The following is a 22459-nucleotide window of genomic DNA, read 5'->3' as shown; positions in this document are numbered from 1 at the left end:
ATTCCCTGTTTACAATTTGCATCCCATAGACATTACAAACTTAGGCCCATTCATTACAGTGACTACTTATTCTGAGTAAGACTGAGCTGGCTACAACGCTATGTCATTTAAGATCCCGCAAAGCACGTGTGGGGAACCTTGAGCCTTCCAGAGGCTGCTGAACTACAACTCCCATCAGCCCCAGCAAACGTGGCCCCAGGGGTCAGAGAAGATGAGAATCTCTCTTTGGCAACATCCGGAGGGCCAATTGTTCCCCGCACCTGACTTAAAAGATGAGCTTGGGTTTATTTGCTGTAAAAATGTAACAGAATGCTCTGCAATCTATTGAGGGTTAGCATGGCCAACTCCATAGCAGAAAATCTTCTGGGTTGCAGGGGATTCATATAGACATGGACCAACACTGGGCGGGTACTTTCTGCCTTGGGGTATTCCCCCAGCCCAGCCCATTAACGAGCTGCAGTCTTTCCTACTTACGAGATGGCTTCCTCGCGGTTTTCTCCCCAGGAGAAACAGTGACCAAACTGCGAGTCAGCAAACTCGTGAAGCCCTCCGGCAGCGGCGACACTGAAATAGCCCCAGACGTTCTTGTTGCTGCGGAAGTTCAGCTCCTGGACAGTTCCAGAACTGGGCTTGAACCCCTGAATTACAAGAGGGAGCATTCACATGTAAATTACTTGCGTGCACAAACTCCCAGGGGGGCGACACACAATTACAATCACAGATCAATGAAACACAGAAATACAAGTTATTATCCTCCCTACGTTCTGGGAAGGACTGCATTCGGTTCTGGGACAGTGGTCACAAACTTTGGTTCTCCGGACTCAATCTAAGATGGCCCATTGGTCAGAGAATCATAGAACTGTAGAGTTGGAAGGGACCCTGAAGATCATCCAGTCCAACCCCCTGCAATGCAGGAATATGCATACAGGGATCGAACCTGCAACCTCGGTGTTATCAGCACCACACTTGGCTCAGTACTGACTACACTGACCCTTAGGGCACCAGGCGAACACATTCCTCTTCAACCTGGCCTTTGGCTGATTGACATCTGATGCCCTTTTAAATGTGTTGTGGGAGGGGAGGGTAAATGGTTTGCTTTTGTTCTTATTTTTATTATGTATTTTGTGTTTTTTATATTGTGATTTTATGTTGTGAACGGAGTTCTACAGATGAAGGATGCTATAGAAATTTAATGAACAACAACAATAATAAAAGAAGTGTCTTGATGCTGAGAGCCTCATGTGGTTTTCCTACTGTCTCTGAGCTAATAAGCGATACTGGAAATGTACTGTTGGCCCACCCCCCATCATTACCACAAATCTGCATTGTTTTGTGAGCTAGAATATCCTTTTCTAAACAAGGTTAGTGGAGAGGTCAGGTTACCCTCTACAGTGGCAGAAACTTTAACTTGTCACATGATGCAAATCCTCACTCATCAATGTAGTTGAACATCCTTGGGCCAGAAACTGTCTCTTAAACTTACCTACCTCGCAGGGTTGTTGTGAAGATAAACTGGGGTGGGGGGAGGAAGCAGCAGCGGGGAAGGAAAAGCAAAGCTTGCATATTTTAACACAATAGTAAAGGAAAGAAAAACATTGGAAGACGAACACGAGTGGAGGAAAGTCACAATGGTGCAATAAGGAAAATAGATAAATATATTTGATATATGGATAGGCATATAGATATAGATATATAGATACATAGATATATACACACTATGTAATGTAAAGAATGATGATAAGTGTAACTGAATGTAATATTGCAAAATTAAATGGGGGGAAATAAAATAAAAAATAAAAGCTTGCAAAACTGCCTTTTGCTCTTTCAAAGGAAAAGCAGACTAGAAGTGTCATTTATTAATACATATTTGTGGCTATCAACTGGGGCCATTTGCAGATCAAGATTAAAGCAATTGTCATGTGTCTTATAAATATACTCGTGGGGATTGTAGGACTCAGTATACCACTATCAACCACAACTTGGAAAAGAAGAAAGGGAAGAAGAAATAACTTGCAGTCACCTCATCGGGATTTTCACTCGTGATGCGGGCAGCAATCACATGACCCCGCGGACAAGGCACATGGGCAGAATTCTCAAAGTCAATAGGACTGTCCCCCCAGGGAGACACTCCATACATGATTCGGATATCCTTGATCCTGTGGAGGGGAATTCCCATGGCAATCTAAAAAGAAGAGAAATCATGACACTTTTCAAATTCAACTGCATGCCACTAAACAGATGAACGTAAGAAGTGATCCATCATTCAAATATGGGCAGCTTGCCGTATATACTTAGTCCATCTGGCTCACTAACTTCTTCCCACCAACACCCACCTGTGGCTCAGTGGCAAAGCATCCGCTTTGCATGCAGAAGGTGCCAGGTTCAATCCCCAGCATCTCCAAGAAGGAATAGGGGAAAAGACTCCTGCCCCAAACCCCAAAGAATCACTGCTGATCAGTGCGGAGCAGCCTTTGTAAACATGATGCCCTCCAGATGTTTTGGACTGCAAATCCCCTCGGCCCCAAGCAGAAGTAAGTCAATAGTGTATCAATGCATGGAGCGATCCTGTACAGTGGGTACAGGGAACCTTTGTCCCTTCGGATGCTGCTGAACTACAACTGCCATCAGGCCCAGCAAGCATGGCCAGCAGCCAGGGATGATGGGAGTGGTAGTTCAGCAACATCTGGAGGGAGAGAGGCTCCCCACACCTGCTCTGCAGAAACAGCCCATTTGCGTTCGGGCTGATGTTGACTGCTTTGATTGGCAATCACTCTCCAATGTCTTTGTCCAGGTGTTTAATAGATGAAAACTGTTAAGTTGTGGGTGAAGATATCAGACGACACAGCGATTCTTCAAAACAGCTCTTGTTTATTCACAGGCCAGAACAGAATTGAACTGAAGGGTTCAGCCAGCCTGCTTATATAGAGCTCCACTACAACGTTACAGTAGCAACTTTCTGTAACTAGCCAATCACTGAATGTCACTTTCAATCCCCTATTCGCATATGCGGACCTGAGTGAAAACTATCTACAGTATCCCCCTGCTGGCCCAGGGTGAGAACTTCAGTACATAACAAAAACCAAGAAACACGAACAGAGAAATGGCCTGCTTACTAACGACATCCAGGCATAAAAACATAGGAAGCTGCCTTATACCGATTCAGACCATTGGCTCACCAAGCTCAGTATTGTCAACATGGACCGGCAGCAACCCTCCAAGGCTTTCAGCAAGAGACATTCCCGGCCTTACCTGGAGATGTCAGGGATTGAACCTGGGACATTCTGCATGCAAAGCAGACGCTCTGCCACTGAGCCACAGCCGCAGGCTCTCCCCACCCCACAAATTCAGCATCTCTCCCCTTCCCCAAATTTTTAGCCTGGGGCTATGCCACCGGGTCAAACTGCCCCCAACTTCCAAATATACACTAATCAGATGGAGCAACAAGAATGGGCCAAGGAGGCAAGGGTTTGAGTCCTTGGCCAGCTGCGAAGCTCACAGGTGGTCTTGGGCCAAGTGACATCTCTCAACCTAGCTCACCTTCCAGGGTTGTTGTGGGGGGGGGGGATACAATAACATCCAAGGTGAGGAACCTGGGGCGCCCTGGATGTAGTGGACTACACCTCCCATCAGGCCCAGCCAGCATGACTAAAAGATCAGGGATGATGGGAGTTGTAGTCCAACAGCATCCAGAGAGCTACAGGTGTTTCCCACTCTTGGAAAATGTCTATCAGGCTAGGTGGTTAAACATGAGGATGCTTTGACACTGCATCCCCTCCAAAGGAAAACCCAACACAGGGTGACATAAGCCGTGCTCAGAATGGACCCTGTGAAGTTAATAAGCATGGCTGGCTTAGTGCTGTTAATTTGAGGGTGAGTGGAACTTAGCTGGATACAACCCACGCACTCGGAAACACACCCGAGGATTTGCAAAGAGACAGGGACCAGCCCTTTTAGGACTCACTAGGTAACATTTTTGCAAAGCCAAGTCTCTCCGCTATCGGCATTCCAATCTTGTCCCAGCTGTAGCAGCGATTACATGACTCAGTTCTTACGACACTGGGGGATGGAGACTCAGAAGACTTCTTCCCTACTTCCCCGCCTCCCCCCCCCCACAGTCGGCTCCCGTAGAACCAGTTCTTTCACGCAGCAGCTTTGTAGATGGGGCCCAGGCTTTGCTACCCATCACATCCTTCCACAAGAGCAAAGGGTGGGGGGAAGAATGCTGCATGTGCCAGGAGGCGGCTGTTTCTACCTGTCTTGCCCCACCCTTGAGTCTAGAGAGCCTTCCTATATCAGGAAGCTTTTAATGTTTGATGTCTTATAACAGGCTTCCTCAAACTCGACCCTCCAGATGTTTTGAGACTACAATTCCCATCATCCCTGACCACTGGTCCTGCTAGCTAGGGACCATGGGAGTTGTAGGCCAAAAACATCTGGAGGGGCGAGGTTGAGGAAGCCTGTCTTATAATATTTTTTTATATGTGTTGGTGGCTGCCCAGAGTGTCTGGGGCAACTCAGCCAGTACATTATTATAATATATATTATTATATCCAGATGGAACATCATCATCATCATCATTATTATTCCTAAAGGAACTGCTACCAGACAAACTTGGAAGAAGTATTTTTAGACTGAGGCTATTTGGTGGGGAAGTACAGTGGTTGTCAAACATAATCTGTTCCAGAAGACTGTTCGACTTCCGAGGCTCATTGAGAAAATGGAGAATCAAGGACTTCCGGTCGGCGCCAGCGTTAATGGCGGTCCTTGCTTCGAGCTCCGAGGCAGGACTACTCCGTGAGTTCGGGTCTTACCCGCTACGGCGAGCGGGGGACCCCTAAAATCACAGGCGCAGAAGCCTGTGAACAAGGAGATTTGGTGGGCACCTTTGCGCCCCCCGGTATCGCGAAAGAGCCTTTTTAAAGGCTCCGGAGCGGCATCGGGTGTGAGCGCGGTGCTGAGGATCGCAACCCAGCTCACGGAGCGAAGCCGCGTCGCCACTGACGGAGAGTGCCGATTCCTTCCTGAAGCTATCGATTGGCAGTAACACCCGTGAGTAAGATCTGCTATTAAAGGGAACGGGACTTTAAAAATTAAGAAGATTCGGCTGAAAACGGGAGAGGCAAAAATTAAGGAAGTCTGCCTCCCGGAACTGCATGATTGACTCAGCAACGGAAAAACAAGCTGTGTTTAAAGGGAACGTATTTATGCTTTACAATCTTGTTAAACCTGACATCGAAAGAGGACCTCCCCCCCAATGAGCAGGAGAGGGGGGGAAGAAAATTGACTTAATTCTATCTGCTTAAGAGAGAGGAATTTTAAAAGGGAAACTTTCCACTGCCGATTCCTCTGGCCAGGCTGCCGGAGCAGTGAGCGCCTGGAAGAGAACTGTCAAATCAGACTGTGGATACAAAGTAAGATTTATCTGGAAAAAATAACCGGGCTTTAGTGGACTAAAATTGTTACATCTTAAATTGTAACAAAGTAGGGTCTTTATTTGGACTTTCGTGTTTGGAACTTTGTATGGCTATTTCTTTCCCGGTTTCTTTGTCTCCGTTTGGATACAATGTACTCCCTCTAGAGGACTAAAAGAGAGACTGTTGCATTGAGGCAGAAACAGTGGGATTTTCCACTTGCAACTATTCCTGTGGGAACGACCTTGAGATATGAGCGGCCCACTGGATGAAATAGCAACAAGATCAAAAGCAAAACAGGCTCAAAAGAAAAGAGGCTCTATATCAGGAGCTTCAGCTGCACAGGAAAAAGCAACAACAGTATCAATGGATTCTATGACACAGGCTTTGCTCAGGATAAATGAATCTTTAGAAGCACTTACTAAGCAGTCTACAGAGAATTCTAAGAAACTGACAGAACTGACAACAAGACTGGACTTGAACACTACGGCAATATCGTCTAATACAGATTCTATAAATCGCCTAATTCAAGAAAGTACAGAAACAAGGAGAATAGCCGAGAGTGCAAGGAGCACTGCCGAGGAAACTAAAGGGAAATTTGCTCCTATTGCAAAGAAAGTACATGAACATGATGCAGCCTTGGCCCTTATGGAACTGGAGAGGAAAGGTAAAAATTTGAAGCTGAGATTGGTACCGGAGGAGGAAGAGGACAAGCTTGGGGAATTTCTTACAGACAAATTCCAAGAATTTTGGAGTGATGAGCTAGAGGGAGAGGAAGATGAATTTGCAATAACTACAGCCTTCCGGATTGGCAGGAAGCAAGGCAAGAAACCAAGGGACTGTTTAATTACCTTGAGATCTAAGGAAGAAAGAGACAAAATATTGAACCTACATTTCCGGAAGGCACTGGTTATTAAAAACGCCCAAATACAGATCTTTAAAGATATTCCCAGATACTTTTTGGATGTGAGAGCACAATTCAAAGATCTAGTTGACTTATTGAAACAAAATAACATCCAATTTAGGTGGGAATTCCCACAAGGGCTGTCCTTCAACTTCAAAGGGAAGAAAATTAAAATAAAAACAATTCAAGATAAAGAACTTTTTCTGGAGAGAAACTTCGAGGACTTTCAGAAAGGAACTGTGAGGGAGAGGGAAATACTGGACATCGCAAATCTATCGTTTGGATTGAACCCAGCACCGACTGACGAGGAACAGGAACTTGGAGCAGTCGGTGGGAAAAATACCTAGTAACAAAAATGTCCCTGCAACTTCTGAGTTGGAACTGCAATGGTCTAAACCATCCCCGAAAAAGAGACCAAGTGTTTCATATATTAAAGAAAGAACATTTAGACATAATCTGTTTGCAAGAAACCCATATTGCTAGGATACACAGAAAGCTTTTGATAAACAAGAGATTAGGACTGGAATTTGTTTCCTCAGATAAAGTCAAGAAAAGAGGGGTGGTGATTTACGTTAAGGAAAAATGGGAACCAAAAATGATCTTTAAGGACGATGAAGGAAGATACCTGGCAGTAGAAATTAAAATTCAAGGAGAAAAGACCTTAATTGTAGGAGTTTATGCACCCAATGAGGGGAAGGCCGAGTTCTTCAAGAAGTTGCATGAGACTTTAATGGATTTTATGGACTTTAAAATCATTCTGATGGGCGACATAAATGGAGTTGTCTCCACAAATATGGACAAAGCACAAAGACAAGTAATATCTAAGGATGGGAGACTACCAAAGACTTTTTTCGAATTGACTGACACCATGGACTTGATCGATATTTGGAGAACAAGGAACCCTCTGGAAAGAGAGGGAACTTTCTTCTCTGAAGCAAAAATGACCTGGACCCGAATTGATCAAATCTGGATTTCTAGCAATCTGGCACCAAGAGTAAGAAAAACAGAAATCTGCACAAAAACCTGCTCTGACCACAATGCAGTAAGGATGGAAATGAAATTAACAACGGCTGGAACCTTCAGATGGAGAATGAATGACACCCTATTTAGAGATGAAGAAATTTACCAAAAGGCCCAAAAAATAGTGAAGGATTATTTTGAGATAAATTTGAGAACAGAGGTGGAAAAAAGAACAGTATGGGACGCAAGCAAGGCCGTGATGCGCGGTTTCCTAATTCAGCAGAACTCCATAAAGAGGAAAAAACAAAATGAGAGGAAGGAAAAGATATTGAAGCAAATAAAAGAAGGAGAGAAGAAATTGAGATCTAAACCAAAGTCTCATGAGATTTTACAAGAAATAAAATATTATCAGACACAATACATGGAAGTGACGAATCAAGAAATAGAATGGAAGATAAAACAAATGAGGCAAAAGACATTTGAATCGGCAGATAAATGTGGGAAACTGCTGTCATGGCAACTGAAAAAGAGACAAAAGTTAAATACTGTGACATTTTTGGAAATAGATGGGAAACTTATTAACAAACCAAATGAGATAAGTAACTGTTTTCAAAGTTTTTTCAAAAAACTGTATGCACAAGGGCCTATAAACGAACAAGAAATGGAGGAATTTGTTAAAAAATATGGATTATCAAAGATTTCAGAACAAAACAAAAGGATTTTGAATGAAAAAATTACAGAACAAGAAATAGAGGGTGCCATCCAGAATATGAAATTGGGGAAATCACCAGGACCAGACGGTTTGACTGCGAGATATTACAAAGCTCTTAAGGAATGGTTAATACAACCATTGAAGGAAGTATGTAATCAAATATTAGAGGGGGAAAAGGCTCCCGAATCGTGGAAAGAAGCATTCATCTCACTTATACCGAAGACAGAAACTGAGAAACATCAAGTTAAGAACTACCGCCCTATATCACTCTTGAATGTGGATTACAAAATTTTTGCAGACGTTTTAGCAAAAAGATTCAAGAGAGTATTGGTAGAGGAGATTCATAAGAATCAAACAGGCTTTCTCCCAGGGAGACATATGTCGGACAATGTGAGGAATATTATAGACATTCTGGAGTTGCTGGAGGTGGACATTAACAGAAAGGCAGTTCTGATTTTTGTGGACGCGGAGAAAGCCTTTGACAACATTTCTTGGAAATTTATGAAGAAGAACCTCCATGGGATGGGGGTAGGCCAAGGGTTCGAAAACGGTATAGGTGCAGTATACTCTGAACAAAGAGCTAAATTAATTGTGAATAATGTGGTAATGGACGAGATACCAATAGAGAAAGGTACGCGACAGGGATGTCCTATATCCCCTCTACTTTTTATAACTGTCCTGGAGGTTTTGTTAAATATGATTAGGAACGATCAGCTGGTAAAAGGAATACAGGTCGGAGCTAAACAATATAAATTAAGGGCATTTGCAGATGATTTGGTGTTAACCTTGCAACAGCCAGAGGCCAGTACCAAAAGAGTTTTAGAATTAATTGAGATATTCGGCCAGGTTGCAGGATTTAAATTAAATAAACAGAAAACAAAGGTGTTGGAAAAAAATCTAACAAATGAAGAAAAAGATAGGTTTCAAAGTGAAACTGGGTTGGAAATCGCAAAAAAGGTTAAGTACCTGGGGGTAAATTTAACATCTAAAAATGTGAACTTATTTAAAGATAATTATGAAAAATGTTGGTCAGAAGTGAAAAAAGATTTAGATATATGGTCTAGGCTGAAACTCTCCTTGTTAGGCCGAATTGCTGTTATTAAGATGAATGTATTGCCGAGAATGTTGTTTATGTTTCAGACGTTGCAGATCCTGGACAAAATGGACTGCTTCAAGAAGTGGCAGAAGGATATATCTAAATTTGTCTGGCAGGGCAAAAAGCCCAGAATAAAATTTAAGATTTTAACCGATGCGAAAGAAAGAGGGGGCTTTGCCCTGCCAGACTTAAGACTTTATTATGAATCAGCAGCATTTTGCTGGTTGAAGCAATGGCTACTTCTGGAGGATACAGACATTTTGGACTTGGAGGGATATGACAATAGTTTTGGTTGGCATGCATATTTGTGGTATGACAAGGTAAAGGTGCATAAAAGCTTTAAAAACCATATTGTTAGGAAAGCACTGTATAATGTTTGGAATAGATACAAGGATTTATTGGAAAGCAAAACCCCCAGGTGGTTGTCACCAATGGAAGCTAAGGCAGTGAAAAAACTCAACATGGACTCTAACTGGCCTAAATATTGTGAAATTTTAGAGCAAGATGGTGAAAAGTTGAAGCTTCAAAGCTTTGAGAAGCTAAAGCATAAAGTTCGAGACTGGTTACATTATCGTCAGATAAATGAGACATTTAAGCAGGACAGGAAACTTGGTTTTCAGAAGGAGAGGTCAAAGTTAGAAACAGAATTGCTAGAACCCAATACTAAGAATTTATCTAAAATGTATAATTTGCTGCTGAAATGGAACACACAGGATGAAACGGTGAAATCAGCTATGATTAAATGGGCACAGGATATTGGTCATGATATTATGTTTGCTGACTGGGAACAGTTATGGACCACTGGCATTAAATTTACGGCATGTACTGCCTTGAAAGAGAACATAATGAAAATGATCTATAGGTGGTACATGACCCCGGTCAAGCTTGCAAAGATCTATCATCTGCCCAATAATAAATGTTGGAAATGTAATGAGACTGAAGGTACATTTTATCATCTTTGGTGGACCTGCCCAAAGATTAAGGCCTACTGGGAAATGATCTATAATGAAATCAAGAAAGTCCTTAAGTGGACATTTGCAAAGAAACCGGAGGCTTTTCTCTTAGGCATGGTCGGTCAATTGGTACCAAAGAGAGATAAGACATTTTTTATGTATGCAACTACAGCAGCAAGAATCCTGTTGGCAAAGTATTGGAAGACGCAAGAATTACCTACTCTGGAAGAATGGCAGACGAAGGTGACGGAATATATGGGACTGGCAGAGATGACCGGCAGAATCCGTGACCAGAGGAAAGAGACAGTGGAGGAGGACTGGAGGAATTTTAAAATATATCTTAAAAACTATTGTAAAATTGTGGACTGATAAGATGTTAAGGGGTAAGAAACAAAGAATTACAGCTGTAAATGTTAAAACTTACGTAAATTTAAATTTAAAAGAGACTTGATTAAGAATTGACCGAAGGGTTGCTTTAAAAAATGCTAAAATAAGGATGTGGTGAAAGGAAGGTATGGGGAAGTCAATTTTTTGTGGTTTGTTTTTGATGTATGTGGTTTGTTTTGTTTTGTCTTTTGTATGTGTAAAAAACCAATAAAAATTTTATAAAAAAAAAAAAGAGAGAGAAAATGGAGAATCACGCCTCGGAAGAAATTTGACTTCCAAGGCACGTTCGAAAACGGAAGCTATTACTTCCGGGTTTTTAGCGTTCAAAAACTGAAACGTTTGGCTTCCAAGACACTCAAAAACTGAGGTTCCACTGTATTTTATCACCAGTGTCATCAGCTTTGGGGCTGCTTTTGGACATGAAATTACTGGATATTTTTACGACCCATTGGTGAACTCTTGGGTTGATGAATTAAAAAATGCCAGAGGGTATGGAAAAATAGGTATTTTTTTGGTAATTTTTTGGAGTAACAAGTTCAGTGATAATGTCCAACCTTGTGCTGCCTTTAACTTGCTATAAGAGTGTTTCTTTAAGCTACTCATATTTGGTTTACTAATAAATTTTTTAAAAGAAATTGCAGGGGAGGTTGCTAGGTACTAATGTCATCAGCTCTGGGGGTACTTTTAGTTCTAAAGTTGTTTTAGGACCCACCCTGTTCTTCTGACTGTAAACAGATTTAACTGTAATTAATACTGTATTTTTACACTGTAAGCCACCCTTGGGCCTTGTGAAGAAGGGTGGATAAGCATCTTTTATTATAATAATCAATAATAATAATAATATTTTTCCTGACATATCAGTGAGCTTTATGCTCATTTCATTTTTGATGTGCATTAAATGAACTGTTAATTGTTGGTTTTTAGTGTGCTTTTAAAAATAATTTATTCTATTTAATTAATATAGTGTACGAGTATCAAAACATTACATCTGAAAAACATGCCTTAAAATTTACAATAGAATTTGCTTTTAGAAAAAAAGCATATAAATTTATGTAGCCTGAATGCCTAGTAATAAAGAGTGGATAATGCGAATGGCGTCTGGCTCATTATTATTCTTCATTAAAATTTGCTCTCCCCAAGATGGGAAATATCATAAATACATGTGCCATGAAATTCCCAATTCTCGCTTTTACAAAATATTCTGATGACTTCTCAGAATCTCTCTCTCCTTTATACATGGCTGTTAACACTTAATTGCTCCTATATCTTCTTAAAACATACCGTAAATTTCGCTCTATAACACGCAGATTTTTTCTCCTAAAAAGTAAGGTGAAATGTCTGTGCGTGTTATTGAGCGAATGTGTGGTCCCTGGAGCTGACTCTCCGGAGCTAAGGGGCAAAATAGGCAAAAATCAGGCAAAAATAAGATCGGGCGGCGGGCGGGCGGAGGGAAGGCGGAAGCTGTTGCTTTCCTGCATTCTGCCTCAGGGTCTTACTGCCCACCCGCTTCTGTTGCTGCGTTTGCTCAAACTCAACAAAGAGCAGGGAATCCCCTGCCCTCCTGGCATGCAGAGGGTTAAGGAAATGATCGAGTCCTTCTAATTCTTTCCTAGTCACACTGCGTGCAGGCTCCAGCCCACCACCACCTCCTCTCCGTGCTCTAGGGACTCGCAGGCAGCCGAAAAACACGCAAGTGGGAGAGAGAGAGAGAGAGAGGGGGGGGGGGGGCTGGCTTGGGTGGGGTGGAGGGGACTTTTGCTTTACAATGGTAGGTTTCTCATTTCTTTTCCAAAAGCAGAGAGCCCTGCCCCCAGGCCCCCTCCAAATTACAGCTTCTCCAAGCAATGTACTGCTGGAGGGAGACAGTATGCTTGTTTGGAAGAGAAACCCTGCTTCCCTGCTGGTAAGTAACAGCAGGCTGGATTGCAAGTGAGACATGGAAATCTCTGGATTTATATGCTGTATATCAAATATCTTAATCTATACTTTCTAACGCGGCAGGTAAATCAGAATCTCCTGAGCCAGGAGGATTACAGCATCTCTCCTCTCCCCTTCATTAAAAGCCTAATACTCTTCTTTGAAGAAGTATAACGTGAGAATGTTTTTTATATATATTTTTTAAAGTTCATTTCCTCATTGTGCGCTATACACTGATAATTGCTGCCACAATAACAATTGATTGAAAATGGAATTTAGTCCCCCCCTCCCATAGAGAGCTGTTCTTCAAACGTTTAGCCTTAATACAGTGGCTGATGTAATACCCTTCTGCTTCACTAGGCATTTTATATAGGGACATTAAAATTGATTTTCTACATCTTGGCAGATGAAAAAAAGTGTGTTACATGCCCTATTGCCCAAAAGTGTGCAAGCACAGAGCAAAGGTTGCAGTGACAGAGGTGGCCGAAAAAGAAATACCGTAAATAAAAAAGAAATCATACTTCGTATATCCTGTCTGTTTTATCCTTAATAGGGACTTTTATAAGCATGGATCCACAGGATCTTTGCATTGGGTCACCCCAAATTCACCATCAGATAACATAGCATGTCCATGGCTACAGCCTGCACCAAAAAAATCACGCACCCACTGTTGCCTAGGGTCGCAGTGGTGCAAAAACGTGGTTACAAAGCATGGATCCACATGGATCCTCAGGATTTTTGCATTGGGCTACTCCAAACTCACTGTCAGATCACATGTCTGTGGCCACAGCATGAACCACAAAAATCATACATCCACTGTTTCATTTAGAATATTTTTTTTCTTGTTTTCCTCCTCTAAAAACTATGTGCGTGTTATGGTCTGGTGCGTGTTATAGAGCGAAAAATACGGTATCCATTTGCAGGGTTTCTGGTTATTTTTCCATGACTTTGCATCTACATCCTGGTCAATGTTGCAATACATAGCACTATGTCGTCGTCGTCCCCATTGCCCTTAGTGTTATGTTGTCATGTCATTATGCTTTTGTATTCTACAGTGGTGCCTCGCAAGACGAAAATAATCCGTTGCGCGAGTCTCTTCGTCTAGCGTTTTTTTCGTCTTGCGAAGCAACCCTATTAGTGGCTTAGCGCTATTAGCGGCTTAGCGGCTATTAAAGGCTTAGCAGCTTAGCGGCTAAAAGGCTATTAGCGGCTTAGAAAAAAGGGGGGGGAGTGAAAAAAATCGCAAGACTTGCAAAACGTTTTCGTCTTACGAAGCAAGCCCACAGGCAAATTCGTCTTGTGAAGCAACTCAAAAACGGAAAACCCTTTCGTCTAGCGGGTTTTTCGTCTTGCGAGGCATTCATCTTGCGGGGCACCACTGTATATCATTATTGCATTTGGACGGCTCGTTTTTCCACGCAGACTGCTTTGAGCATTGCTCTGTTTGTGGGAAACGCAGCATACAAATGAATCGATGCGGCCTGTGGCAAGAGCTCCTGACTCACCTGTAGCTGAGCTGAAGGCAGGTTGACATCGGCCACCATCTCTGTGCAGGGATGTTCCACCTGGAGCCGGGGGTTCAGCTCCAAGAAGTAGAAGCTGCCGTCCTGGCTGTAAAGGTATTCCACGGTGCCAGCACTCACATAACCCACCATCTTGGCAAGTTTCACCGCACACTTTAAAAAGGGAGAGAGAGAAAGGAAAAGGATCAAATCGAAATGCCAAATCTCTGCATCTGTTTGTGGGAGTAGGCCAATACGAACCTGCTCGGCTATCAAGATCACATGCACAAGTCCTGTTCATCCGTGCAAACCATTTAAAAAAATGATTTGCACAATTTGAGAACCAGAGAGGAGATTTGTTTACCTACAAGGGACATTGGCCTTTATGAATTATGAAACTGTAGAGTTGCAAGAGACCTTGGAGGAAACACTCCCTGGACTTGAACCCACACGGAAAGCTCCAGAGAGCAGTTCCCTAACTGCTCAGCCGCAACAGCCACTGCCAATTTGATCACGAGTCAAGATAATGTAGAACATAGGAAACTGCCTTCTATGGAGTCAGACCTTTAGTTTATCTAGCTCAGTACTGTCAGCACTGACTGGCAGTGTCTGTCCAGGGTTTCAGACAGGGAAACTTCCCCGTCCCTATTTGGAGATCCTGGGATTGAACCTGGGACCTTCTGCATGCAAAGCCGTGGGCTCTCTTCCTATCTTCGTGTGGCTTATCCAGTCATAAAAATAACCAGCTGGCCCTAGGACAAGCCATAGGGGATGCGAAAGAGGTGTGCAGAATTATGCATGGTTGGAGAAAATGGCCTTTCCTGACCTCATAATACTAGAACTCAGGGGCAACTAATGAAGCTGGATGTTGGAAGATTCAAAACAGAGAAATGGAAAGACTTTGTTACACGTTGCATTGTTAAACTCTGCAATTTGCTCCCACAACACATGGCGGTGGCCACAAATTCGAACTGCTTTCAAGGGGGATTCGACAAATCCGTGAAGGATAAGGCAGCAGTTACAAGTTATGATGCCACCTCCAGAGCCAGAGGCAGTCTACCTCAAAGTACTCGATGTTGGGGAACAGGAGTAGGGAGAGTGCTGTTGCACCCCTGTCCTGTTTGCAGGCTTCTCAGAAGCCCAATGTCAGAAGCAGGATGCTGGACTAGGAAGGGTTTTTTTGGTCTGACCCAGCAAGGCTCTCCTAAAATGCCCTTCTGCTTTTATGACAGCTGCTTTGCCATGGGACAAATAGCTCTCTCGCCAGAAAAAGCCAGGCGCGTCTGAAGCGCACTCACCTGTTCCATGTGTTCAAAGACAGCCAACGTGGCAATCGACGCGGGAGCCTCCTCAATGATTTTCTGGTGTCGACGCTGGACTGAACAGTCGCGGCCGAAAAGGGAGATGGCATTGCCATACTGGTCTGCAAGGATCTGGACTTCCAGGTGGCGGGACTGTTTGGCAAGGCGCATGACAAAGATGGGGGATCCCGGCACCTCAGCTTGTACCTGACAATAAAAAGCACAGCACCAGGTGGAAATCAAAACACATCTCTCTTAGGATGGGCGGTCATGTTTATTCTCAGTACTGCAAGGGCAACTGAAATTTGGATTTATTTATTTTTTGAAAGCATATTATTAGTATTAACCATAAACCAATCATCTTGGTCCCTACAACCAGCAGGTGAGGCCTCGTTGGTGGTGCTTCCACTGATGGCTGCCCAGTTGTTACTAAGCCATGGCAAGGTCTTTCCAGATGTGGTTCTGCACTTGGCAAATGCCCTCCCTGGCGCACATGGCTCCATCATTTTTTACTTTCAGGAGGAATTTAGAAACATTCTTCCTCACCCAGGTGCATTTGGTGGCTTGAGAATACTGTTCCTGGCAACTTCAAGATCACTGGATGGAAGCATTGTTTTTATGGTAATTGCTTTTTGGGGGGTTTTTAATAGTAATTTTTTTTTTTAAGGTTTTGATCCATTTTGGAATGCTTTTGCTTCTTTTTTGTTTTTAACATATGCAGCTGCCTGCTGTGCCCTGGGCTCTTTGGGGAGGAAGGGAAAGATATAAACTTACTAAAATAATATAAACAAATAAGGCATCAGCATTTGGAACTCAAATGTGCATCTTTAAGCAGTTTTACCAACCTGGTACACTCCCAATGTTTTGGAATACAACACCCAGGAGGCCCAAGAGGTTCTCCCAGGCCCATCTAAGAACACCAGGGATTGAACCTGGCGCCTTAGGCAAGCAAAGGAGATGCTCTACCCACTGGGCTTGTACCCCTTCCCCAAATAAAATCTTAAAACCCAGTATAGAGGAAGAAAACAGGGCCTTCAGCACCACGTGCAGCTCTCCCAGACCTGCCCACGATTCACACCGAACAGAAGGAAATTGTGCAAAAACAATGGGAAAACTGCAATAGTGGAACGAAAACATCAACTAAAACAGGCAAAGTATTTGCGCAAGGGAAGAGCACCCAGATGTTTCCTCCGTGGAAGAAATCAGCAACCACATCACCAGGGCACAGAGACAGAAGCGGCAAACAGAGCTGTACCTGTCTGAAGAGATTGGGAAAGTCGTCTGCATTGTTCACTTTCCGGATTCCTTTTCCTCCCCCTCCTTCGGAAGCTTTGATCATGACAGGATAGCCAACTTCTTCCGCTGCCTGAGCACAAGGAAAGAGAGAGGGAGAGAGAGAGAGAGAGAGAGAGAGAGAGAGAGAGAGAGAGAATTCAGAGACCTGAGCAAACTTGGCAGGTGACCTCCAGGCGTCAAAAGCTTCATCCTTTAAACCAGGTGTCGGCAATACAGTGAGCTCTAAAAGGTGTTGGACTCCAACTCCCATCAGCCCCAGCCAGCATGGCCAGTGGTCAAGGACGATGGGGGTTGCAGTCCAGGAACTTCTGGAGGGCACCACAATGACTATTCCTGCTTTAGAAGGCAGGCATAAGGAGCAAGCCTTTTTTGAAAAGCAGATTTTCCAACAGCAAATATTCCCCTTCAGACATCCCACACTAATTTTTAAGAAATGAAGCTGAATGAATACAAAGTGTGCTTTGCTCCTTGTCTCAGTCGTGGTTTCACCCCAAGAGCCAGTAACAACAATGAATTTATGAACATGCCTTTTTAAAAAGAGTGCTTTAAGGGTATATACAAGGCTGTGATGAAGCATTACTGCCCAAAGGTCTTTAATAGGGTGAGGCAGTTTATTTTAAGTATGGATATTGAGTGTATTCTATCCTTATATAATTTGTGTGTATGCTTTTGCTGACACTGCCTGTCATTTAAGTGATATATGCCTAAAGTGCCTAATTGTCCCCCATTTTTCAAAACTGGATTTTTTTATTTTATTTATCATTTCTTTATTTATCTCCGCCTTTTATCCTAAGAGGAATCAAGGCAGCTTACAGACAAAAACAAGATGCGTGAAAGCCTAGAGAGAAAAAATCACTGAAAAACAAAACAACTAAGCATTGACAGAATAAAAACTCTATCTGTACTGTATATAAAATCTGTTTAAAACAGATAATTACAATGAAAACAGCACAGCACCAGACCTTTCTTTAAAAGCAGTCGGTTCTCAAAAGCCTGTTCAAACAAGGAGGTGCCCAACTGCCAGAGGAAGGACAAGGAGGGAGCAAACCTAGCTTTCTCCAGGGAGGGAGTTCCAAAGTCTGGGAGCAGCCACCAAAAAGGGACTCTCACATGACCCCACCGTGCCCCTTGCCCCATCTCAAAACCCAGGCAGGTTTATTCAAAGGAATACAGTCTTTCAGATAGCTTGGACCTAAGCCATCTTATCAGCTTTCCATCTGCACAGAAAAAACTCGACATCTGTGTACGAGATTGCACACTAACCATTTTTTAAGGAGAGTTCATCACCCCCGCCTTCTTTCAGATCAGTGTTGTTGAAACATTTTTAGAAAACCTCTCTTAGAACGTAAGAGCCCTGCTAAATTAGAGGCAAAAGTGGGCAGAGGAATGAAGGTAAATTATTTACCTTTGTACAGTAGGCTAGTTTCTACACTCACACACCCTTCTCTATACTCCATCCAGGCAAATGGGAGACGTCATCAGATTTCAAGGACACATTCCGGCCGAGCAAAAGCACTCGTGGCCTGAAGCAGGGACGGTGAGGGTTCTGAGAGCCAGATAGCAAGGCTTGGAGGGCCACATTCGGCCCTTGGGTCTGAGGTTCCCCTCCAGGCATATGCATAAAAATCAACAGGCTATAGAGCCACTGGCTCAAGGTCATCCCAACCTACCCGCAGCCCATCATCCACATCTGTCACGCAGCCCTTTTCATACAGCTCCTGGGGAACATTCAAGATGCGCTTCTGAGAGTCCGACTCTTGCCAGTCCACCTTGAGGCCTGAAAGGCAAAGCAACGTTTGGCCTCAAAAGAAATTCAGGCCCATCTAGAAAGCTTCCTTCCCAAACAGCTTCCTACACTCCAGCTGAGCTTTATTTAACAAAAGAACATTAGAGGAATTAAAATTTAGAAGTGGGACGCTCCTGCCTCAGGCTATTCCAGCCAATCCAAGTTCATTTAGGTGGCATGGCGATGTCACATCAGCACACAGCCAATCAGATCTGGCTATGTGATGACACGACCAAGCCAAACCAGAGTGAGGGTGATGGTTCTTTCCTCTGCATAAAATGCCCATTTGGGGGTCACCAAACCATTATATTCGCTTTTCCAATGAAATCTGGTTAGGAGTCACACCCAGCAGAGCCCTGAAAAGCAGATAGAGCTAAATGAGGAAGCGGGAAAGTGTGTCATTCTTCCAATTTCCTCTTTCGGATCTATGTACTTTTCAATGGAGGGAAAGTTAACCACTCTTACTCCCCACATGGATAAGGGGGGGGAGGGGCTCAGAGGCTTCATGAGCACCTGGGGAAGACCTCAAGCATGCCACTGCTCCCATGAGCACATCGTTGGCAACCCCTGGAATATTATATCACAATAATGCTTCCTAATAACCCTGTAAGATAGAACGGTATTATTAAACCCATACTGTAGACAGGATTGCTGAGCCAAAGAGATGGTAGCTCACCTATAGCTACATTGTGAATTTATGACTAAAGCTAGATTTGAACTGGTCACTATTCAATTCACAGCTCTTTCTCATATCTATTGTTTCACACTATCTCTCAGGATTGTTGTTGTTGTTTCAACTTATAAAGGTAAAGGGACCCCTGACCATTAGGTCCAGTTGCGGACGACTCTGGGGTTGTGGCGCTCATCTTGCTTTATTGGCCGAGGGAGCCAGCATACAGCTTCCGGGTCATGTAGCTAGCATGACTAAGCCGCTTCTGGCGAACCAGAGTAGCACATGGAAATGCTGTTTACCTTCCCGCCGGAGCGGTACTTATTTATCTGCTTGCACTTCATGCTTTTGAACTGCTAGGTTGGCAGGAGCAGGGACTGAGCAACGGGAGCTCACCCCATTGCGGGGATTTGAACCGCCGACCTTCTAGCCCACAGCGCCACCCACGTCCCGTTTCAACTTATAGACAGCTGCAAACAAGGGGCCTCACACACTTCTTACCGCAGCCGCTCCAAGGAAGGGTAGGGATGCCAGCAGTCTGAGCCACTATCGAGGAGGCGATTTTATCTCCTAGTGCCCACATAGCTTGGCTTGGGGGCCCTGCAAAAGAAATATTGGGGGGGAAGGGAGAGTCCACAAGGAAGATCAAATCAAAACCAAGTGAAAGAGATTCAGCAAGAAAACGGCAAAACGTTGAAAGCTGACTTTCTGCCATCAAAAAAAGAAAGCCTCCTTTAACCTTGGCAGCAGCCAGATTTCACCAGACAGGAGCACGTATGTAAGAGCAACCAGCAATGTAACTATGGGCAGTTGGTTTGCACATCATGCTAAACCAAACCATTGCTTAGCACGAGCATGGCGGTTCCTGGATTGGTTCCCCTGTTTCTCCTGATGCTGTGCACTGCCAGGGAACCTATTGTCAGCCCGAGGGCCAAATTCCCAACCTGACAACCTTCTGGGGGCCACATGGCACTGGTGAGTGGGGCCAGAGGCAAAAGCAGGAGGAGCAACAAATGTGGAATTTAGCATCATACAATAAGCAACATATTTCTCATGTTATGACATTTTAGAGCTTACGGGGGATTTTAGGATCATGGTGGTAGCACGGGACTGTGGGAGATGTATGTTTTTGTTCTGGGTTTGTTTTTTTACTGTGCTTCTCTGCTAATTGAAAGTAAAAAATATTAAACTTAAAAAACCACCACTGACTAATGGTGCTGGAGGCCCAGTATAGACATGTAACTCCTGTAGAGGCTTTGACTCCCCTGCCCCTCAACACTGTAAGGCTCTCTTACCCATGAAGGCAATTCCATTTTTGTGGAGAAGCTCTGGTAGTTTGGGGTTCTCTGATGCATGGCCCCAACCAGCCCAGACTGCCTACATTGGAAATAAAAAAACAGGTTAAGGTTTGTTCACATCAGGGTAGCTAACCTCTTTTGGAGCAGAGGGCCACATGGAGCCACAATCAATATTTTGGGGGCCACATGTCAAAATGAAGTGCAATCCATATTTAAATAAGGCCTATGAGGAGAACTGCAGTTTTCCAATCAGGTCTTCTACGGTATTTCCAACCTTTTAGAAAAATAATTCATTATTAAATTCACTTTTTTTTAAAAAAGAAGAACAATTTTTGGAAAGGATTTTGGGGTCGAAAATCCTTTGCGCATCACAGAATCATGGCAGAAATAAATTTTAAAAGAAGAAGAAGAAGTTTGGATTTGATATCCCGCTTTATCACTACCTGAAGGAGTCTCAAAGCGGCTAATATTCTCCTTTCCCTTCCTCCCCCACAAGAAACACTCTGTGAGGTGAGTGGGGCTGAGAGACTGCAGAGAAGTGTGACTAGCCCAAGGTCACCCAGCAGCTGCATGTGGAGGAGCAGGGAATCGAACCCGGTTCACCAGTTTACGAGTCCACTGCTCTTAACCACTACACCACACTGGCTAAAGACATGGCAGTTTTGCACATTGCATGGTGACAAACACATATTTTCCACTCCACGTACACACCAAGGGGATTCCTGGGGGACATGCACCTGTCTAGCGCACGTGCAAGAGGAGCCCATGCACAAATGGGTACAAATGTACATGTAACCCACTGTGCATGCATGTATTAAAGTGCAACAAGTAGGACCTGCAACAAGATGCTGCAGGTGTGGAAAACTTCTGCTTAGGGCCCAAACCAACCAGACAGACAACCATGCCCCCTTCTAGTCGACCACCACCCCAGGTTGTATTTCCACCCCTCCAGTGGTGAGTCAATATTCCACAACCACTGAGCATGCTCCGTTCTCACTGGGCCACACAGGGATATTCTTCCTTCTGCTGCTGCGACCCCCAATCCTGCCCCTAAGTGTTTCTCCCGGCCCTGCCAGACTTTAGGACCTGAGCAGCTCAGCCAATGGCAGCCTAAGACCCAGGGCCTCCCAAACTTCTCTGTGAGATCAGGGAAACCAAGCTAATCACTGCCACAGACTTCACACAGACACATCTCTCATAGCACATCATCATATAGATCAGGAGTAGCCAACATGGTGCCCTTGATTTGTTGTTGGACTCCAACGCCCATCATCCCCTAGGCAGCATGGTCAAGGGTGATCAGAGCTGTACCCAGCAATTTCTGGAAGACACTACCTTGGCTGTCCCCGGTATCCTTTTTTTTCTAAATTCCCAGTTTCCATCTCTCTCACCTGCACAGGAATCCGCTTTGCAATATCCAAAATCAGTTCCACATTTGCATAGTTGTTGTTGTTTGGGCCTCCCGGCACTGGGACATAGTGATCAGCCATCTTAATGTACTCTGCAAACATAAAGGGACAAAAGATTTAATTTGCATGTCCAACTACCAAGTGTTAACATATTCAAACACAGCTTCTAAAAAAACCCTCAGCAAACAAGACTTAATAGCATAAAATCCTTAGGTTTCAGAACAGATCGAGAACTGCTCCAGAAAATTTGGGGCACAACCATGATGTATCAGAAAGGGAAACATCTATGTTTTAGGTGACTCTTGTAAAAACTGGAACCCTTTCATTACTGAAAGACCTGTGCAGGCAAAGGAAGTTTACTCAACATTGGGATGTCAGGTGATTGTCAGGGGGGCGACCACACCCAACTATCAAATCTGGTCTACAATGATCTGGTCCTCTGGAGATATTCACTTCCCTACCTCTGGTTTACTCAGTAGGCAGGTCCAAAATTTTATTCCCTCAGACACAGAAACACTCAACACTCAGCACATGAGTCATGATTCCTAGCTCCTATCTACATTTGTCAGGTAGCCGTAGATACTACGTTATCTCCAGGTCCTGTGGTCATGGACTGGCTGGATGCAGAGGAATGGTGGGAGACATCAGCTGGGGAACCCCCAAGGGAAGAAGGCACAGAGCCAGGGGATTGGTGGTGGGACGGGGATGAGTGGTCAAAGGAGAAGAGGGAGTAGACTGGGAGGAGGAGGTGTTGGAAGCTGAGGAGGTAACAGGGTTTACTGAGCAAAAAGAGGCAGTGGCAGAGTGCAGTCCAGAATCAGAGGCAGAAGCGGAGGCTGGAGAGGAGGAGAGCCAAG

The 22459-nt window shown here is 43.9% G+C and overlaps 1 protein-coding gene across 6 annotated transcripts in view; it reads right to left on the bottom strand.

The window, feature by feature from the left end:
* ACACA (acetyl-CoA carboxylase alpha) overlaps positions 1-22459 on the bottom strand; it is a 193989-nt gene that overhangs the window by 149649 nt on the left and 21881 nt on the right. For all 6 annotated transcript variants that reach the window (XM_077919430.1, XM_077919432.1, XM_077919431.1 and 3 more), the window contains 9 exons: positions 21585-21694; positions 20191-20272; positions 19397-19495; positions 18110-18216; positions 16399-16509; positions 15141-15350; positions 13846-14016; positions 2021-2182; positions 475-638 (listed from right to left, as the gene is read on the bottom strand). In XM_077919430.1, the coding sequence (XP_077775556.1) occupies positions 475-638; positions 2021-2182; positions 13846-14016; positions 15141-15350; positions 16399-16509; positions 18110-18216; positions 19397-19495; positions 20191-20272; positions 21585-21694 (1216 nt within the window). The remainder of the gene's footprint in view (positions 1-474; positions 639-2020; positions 2183-13845; positions 14017-15140; positions 15351-16398; positions 16510-18109; positions 18217-19396; positions 19496-20190; positions 20273-21584; positions 21695-22459) is intronic.

The sequence above is a fragment of the Podarcis muralis genome, chromosome 15 (assembly GCF_964188315.1).
Source record: "Podarcis muralis chromosome 15, rPodMur119.hap1.1, whole genome shotgun sequence".
Lineage (NCBI taxonomy): Eukaryota > Metazoa > Chordata > Lepidosauria > Squamata > Lacertidae > Podarcis > Podarcis muralis.
This window is presented reverse-complemented; position numbering and strand designations above follow the sequence as displayed.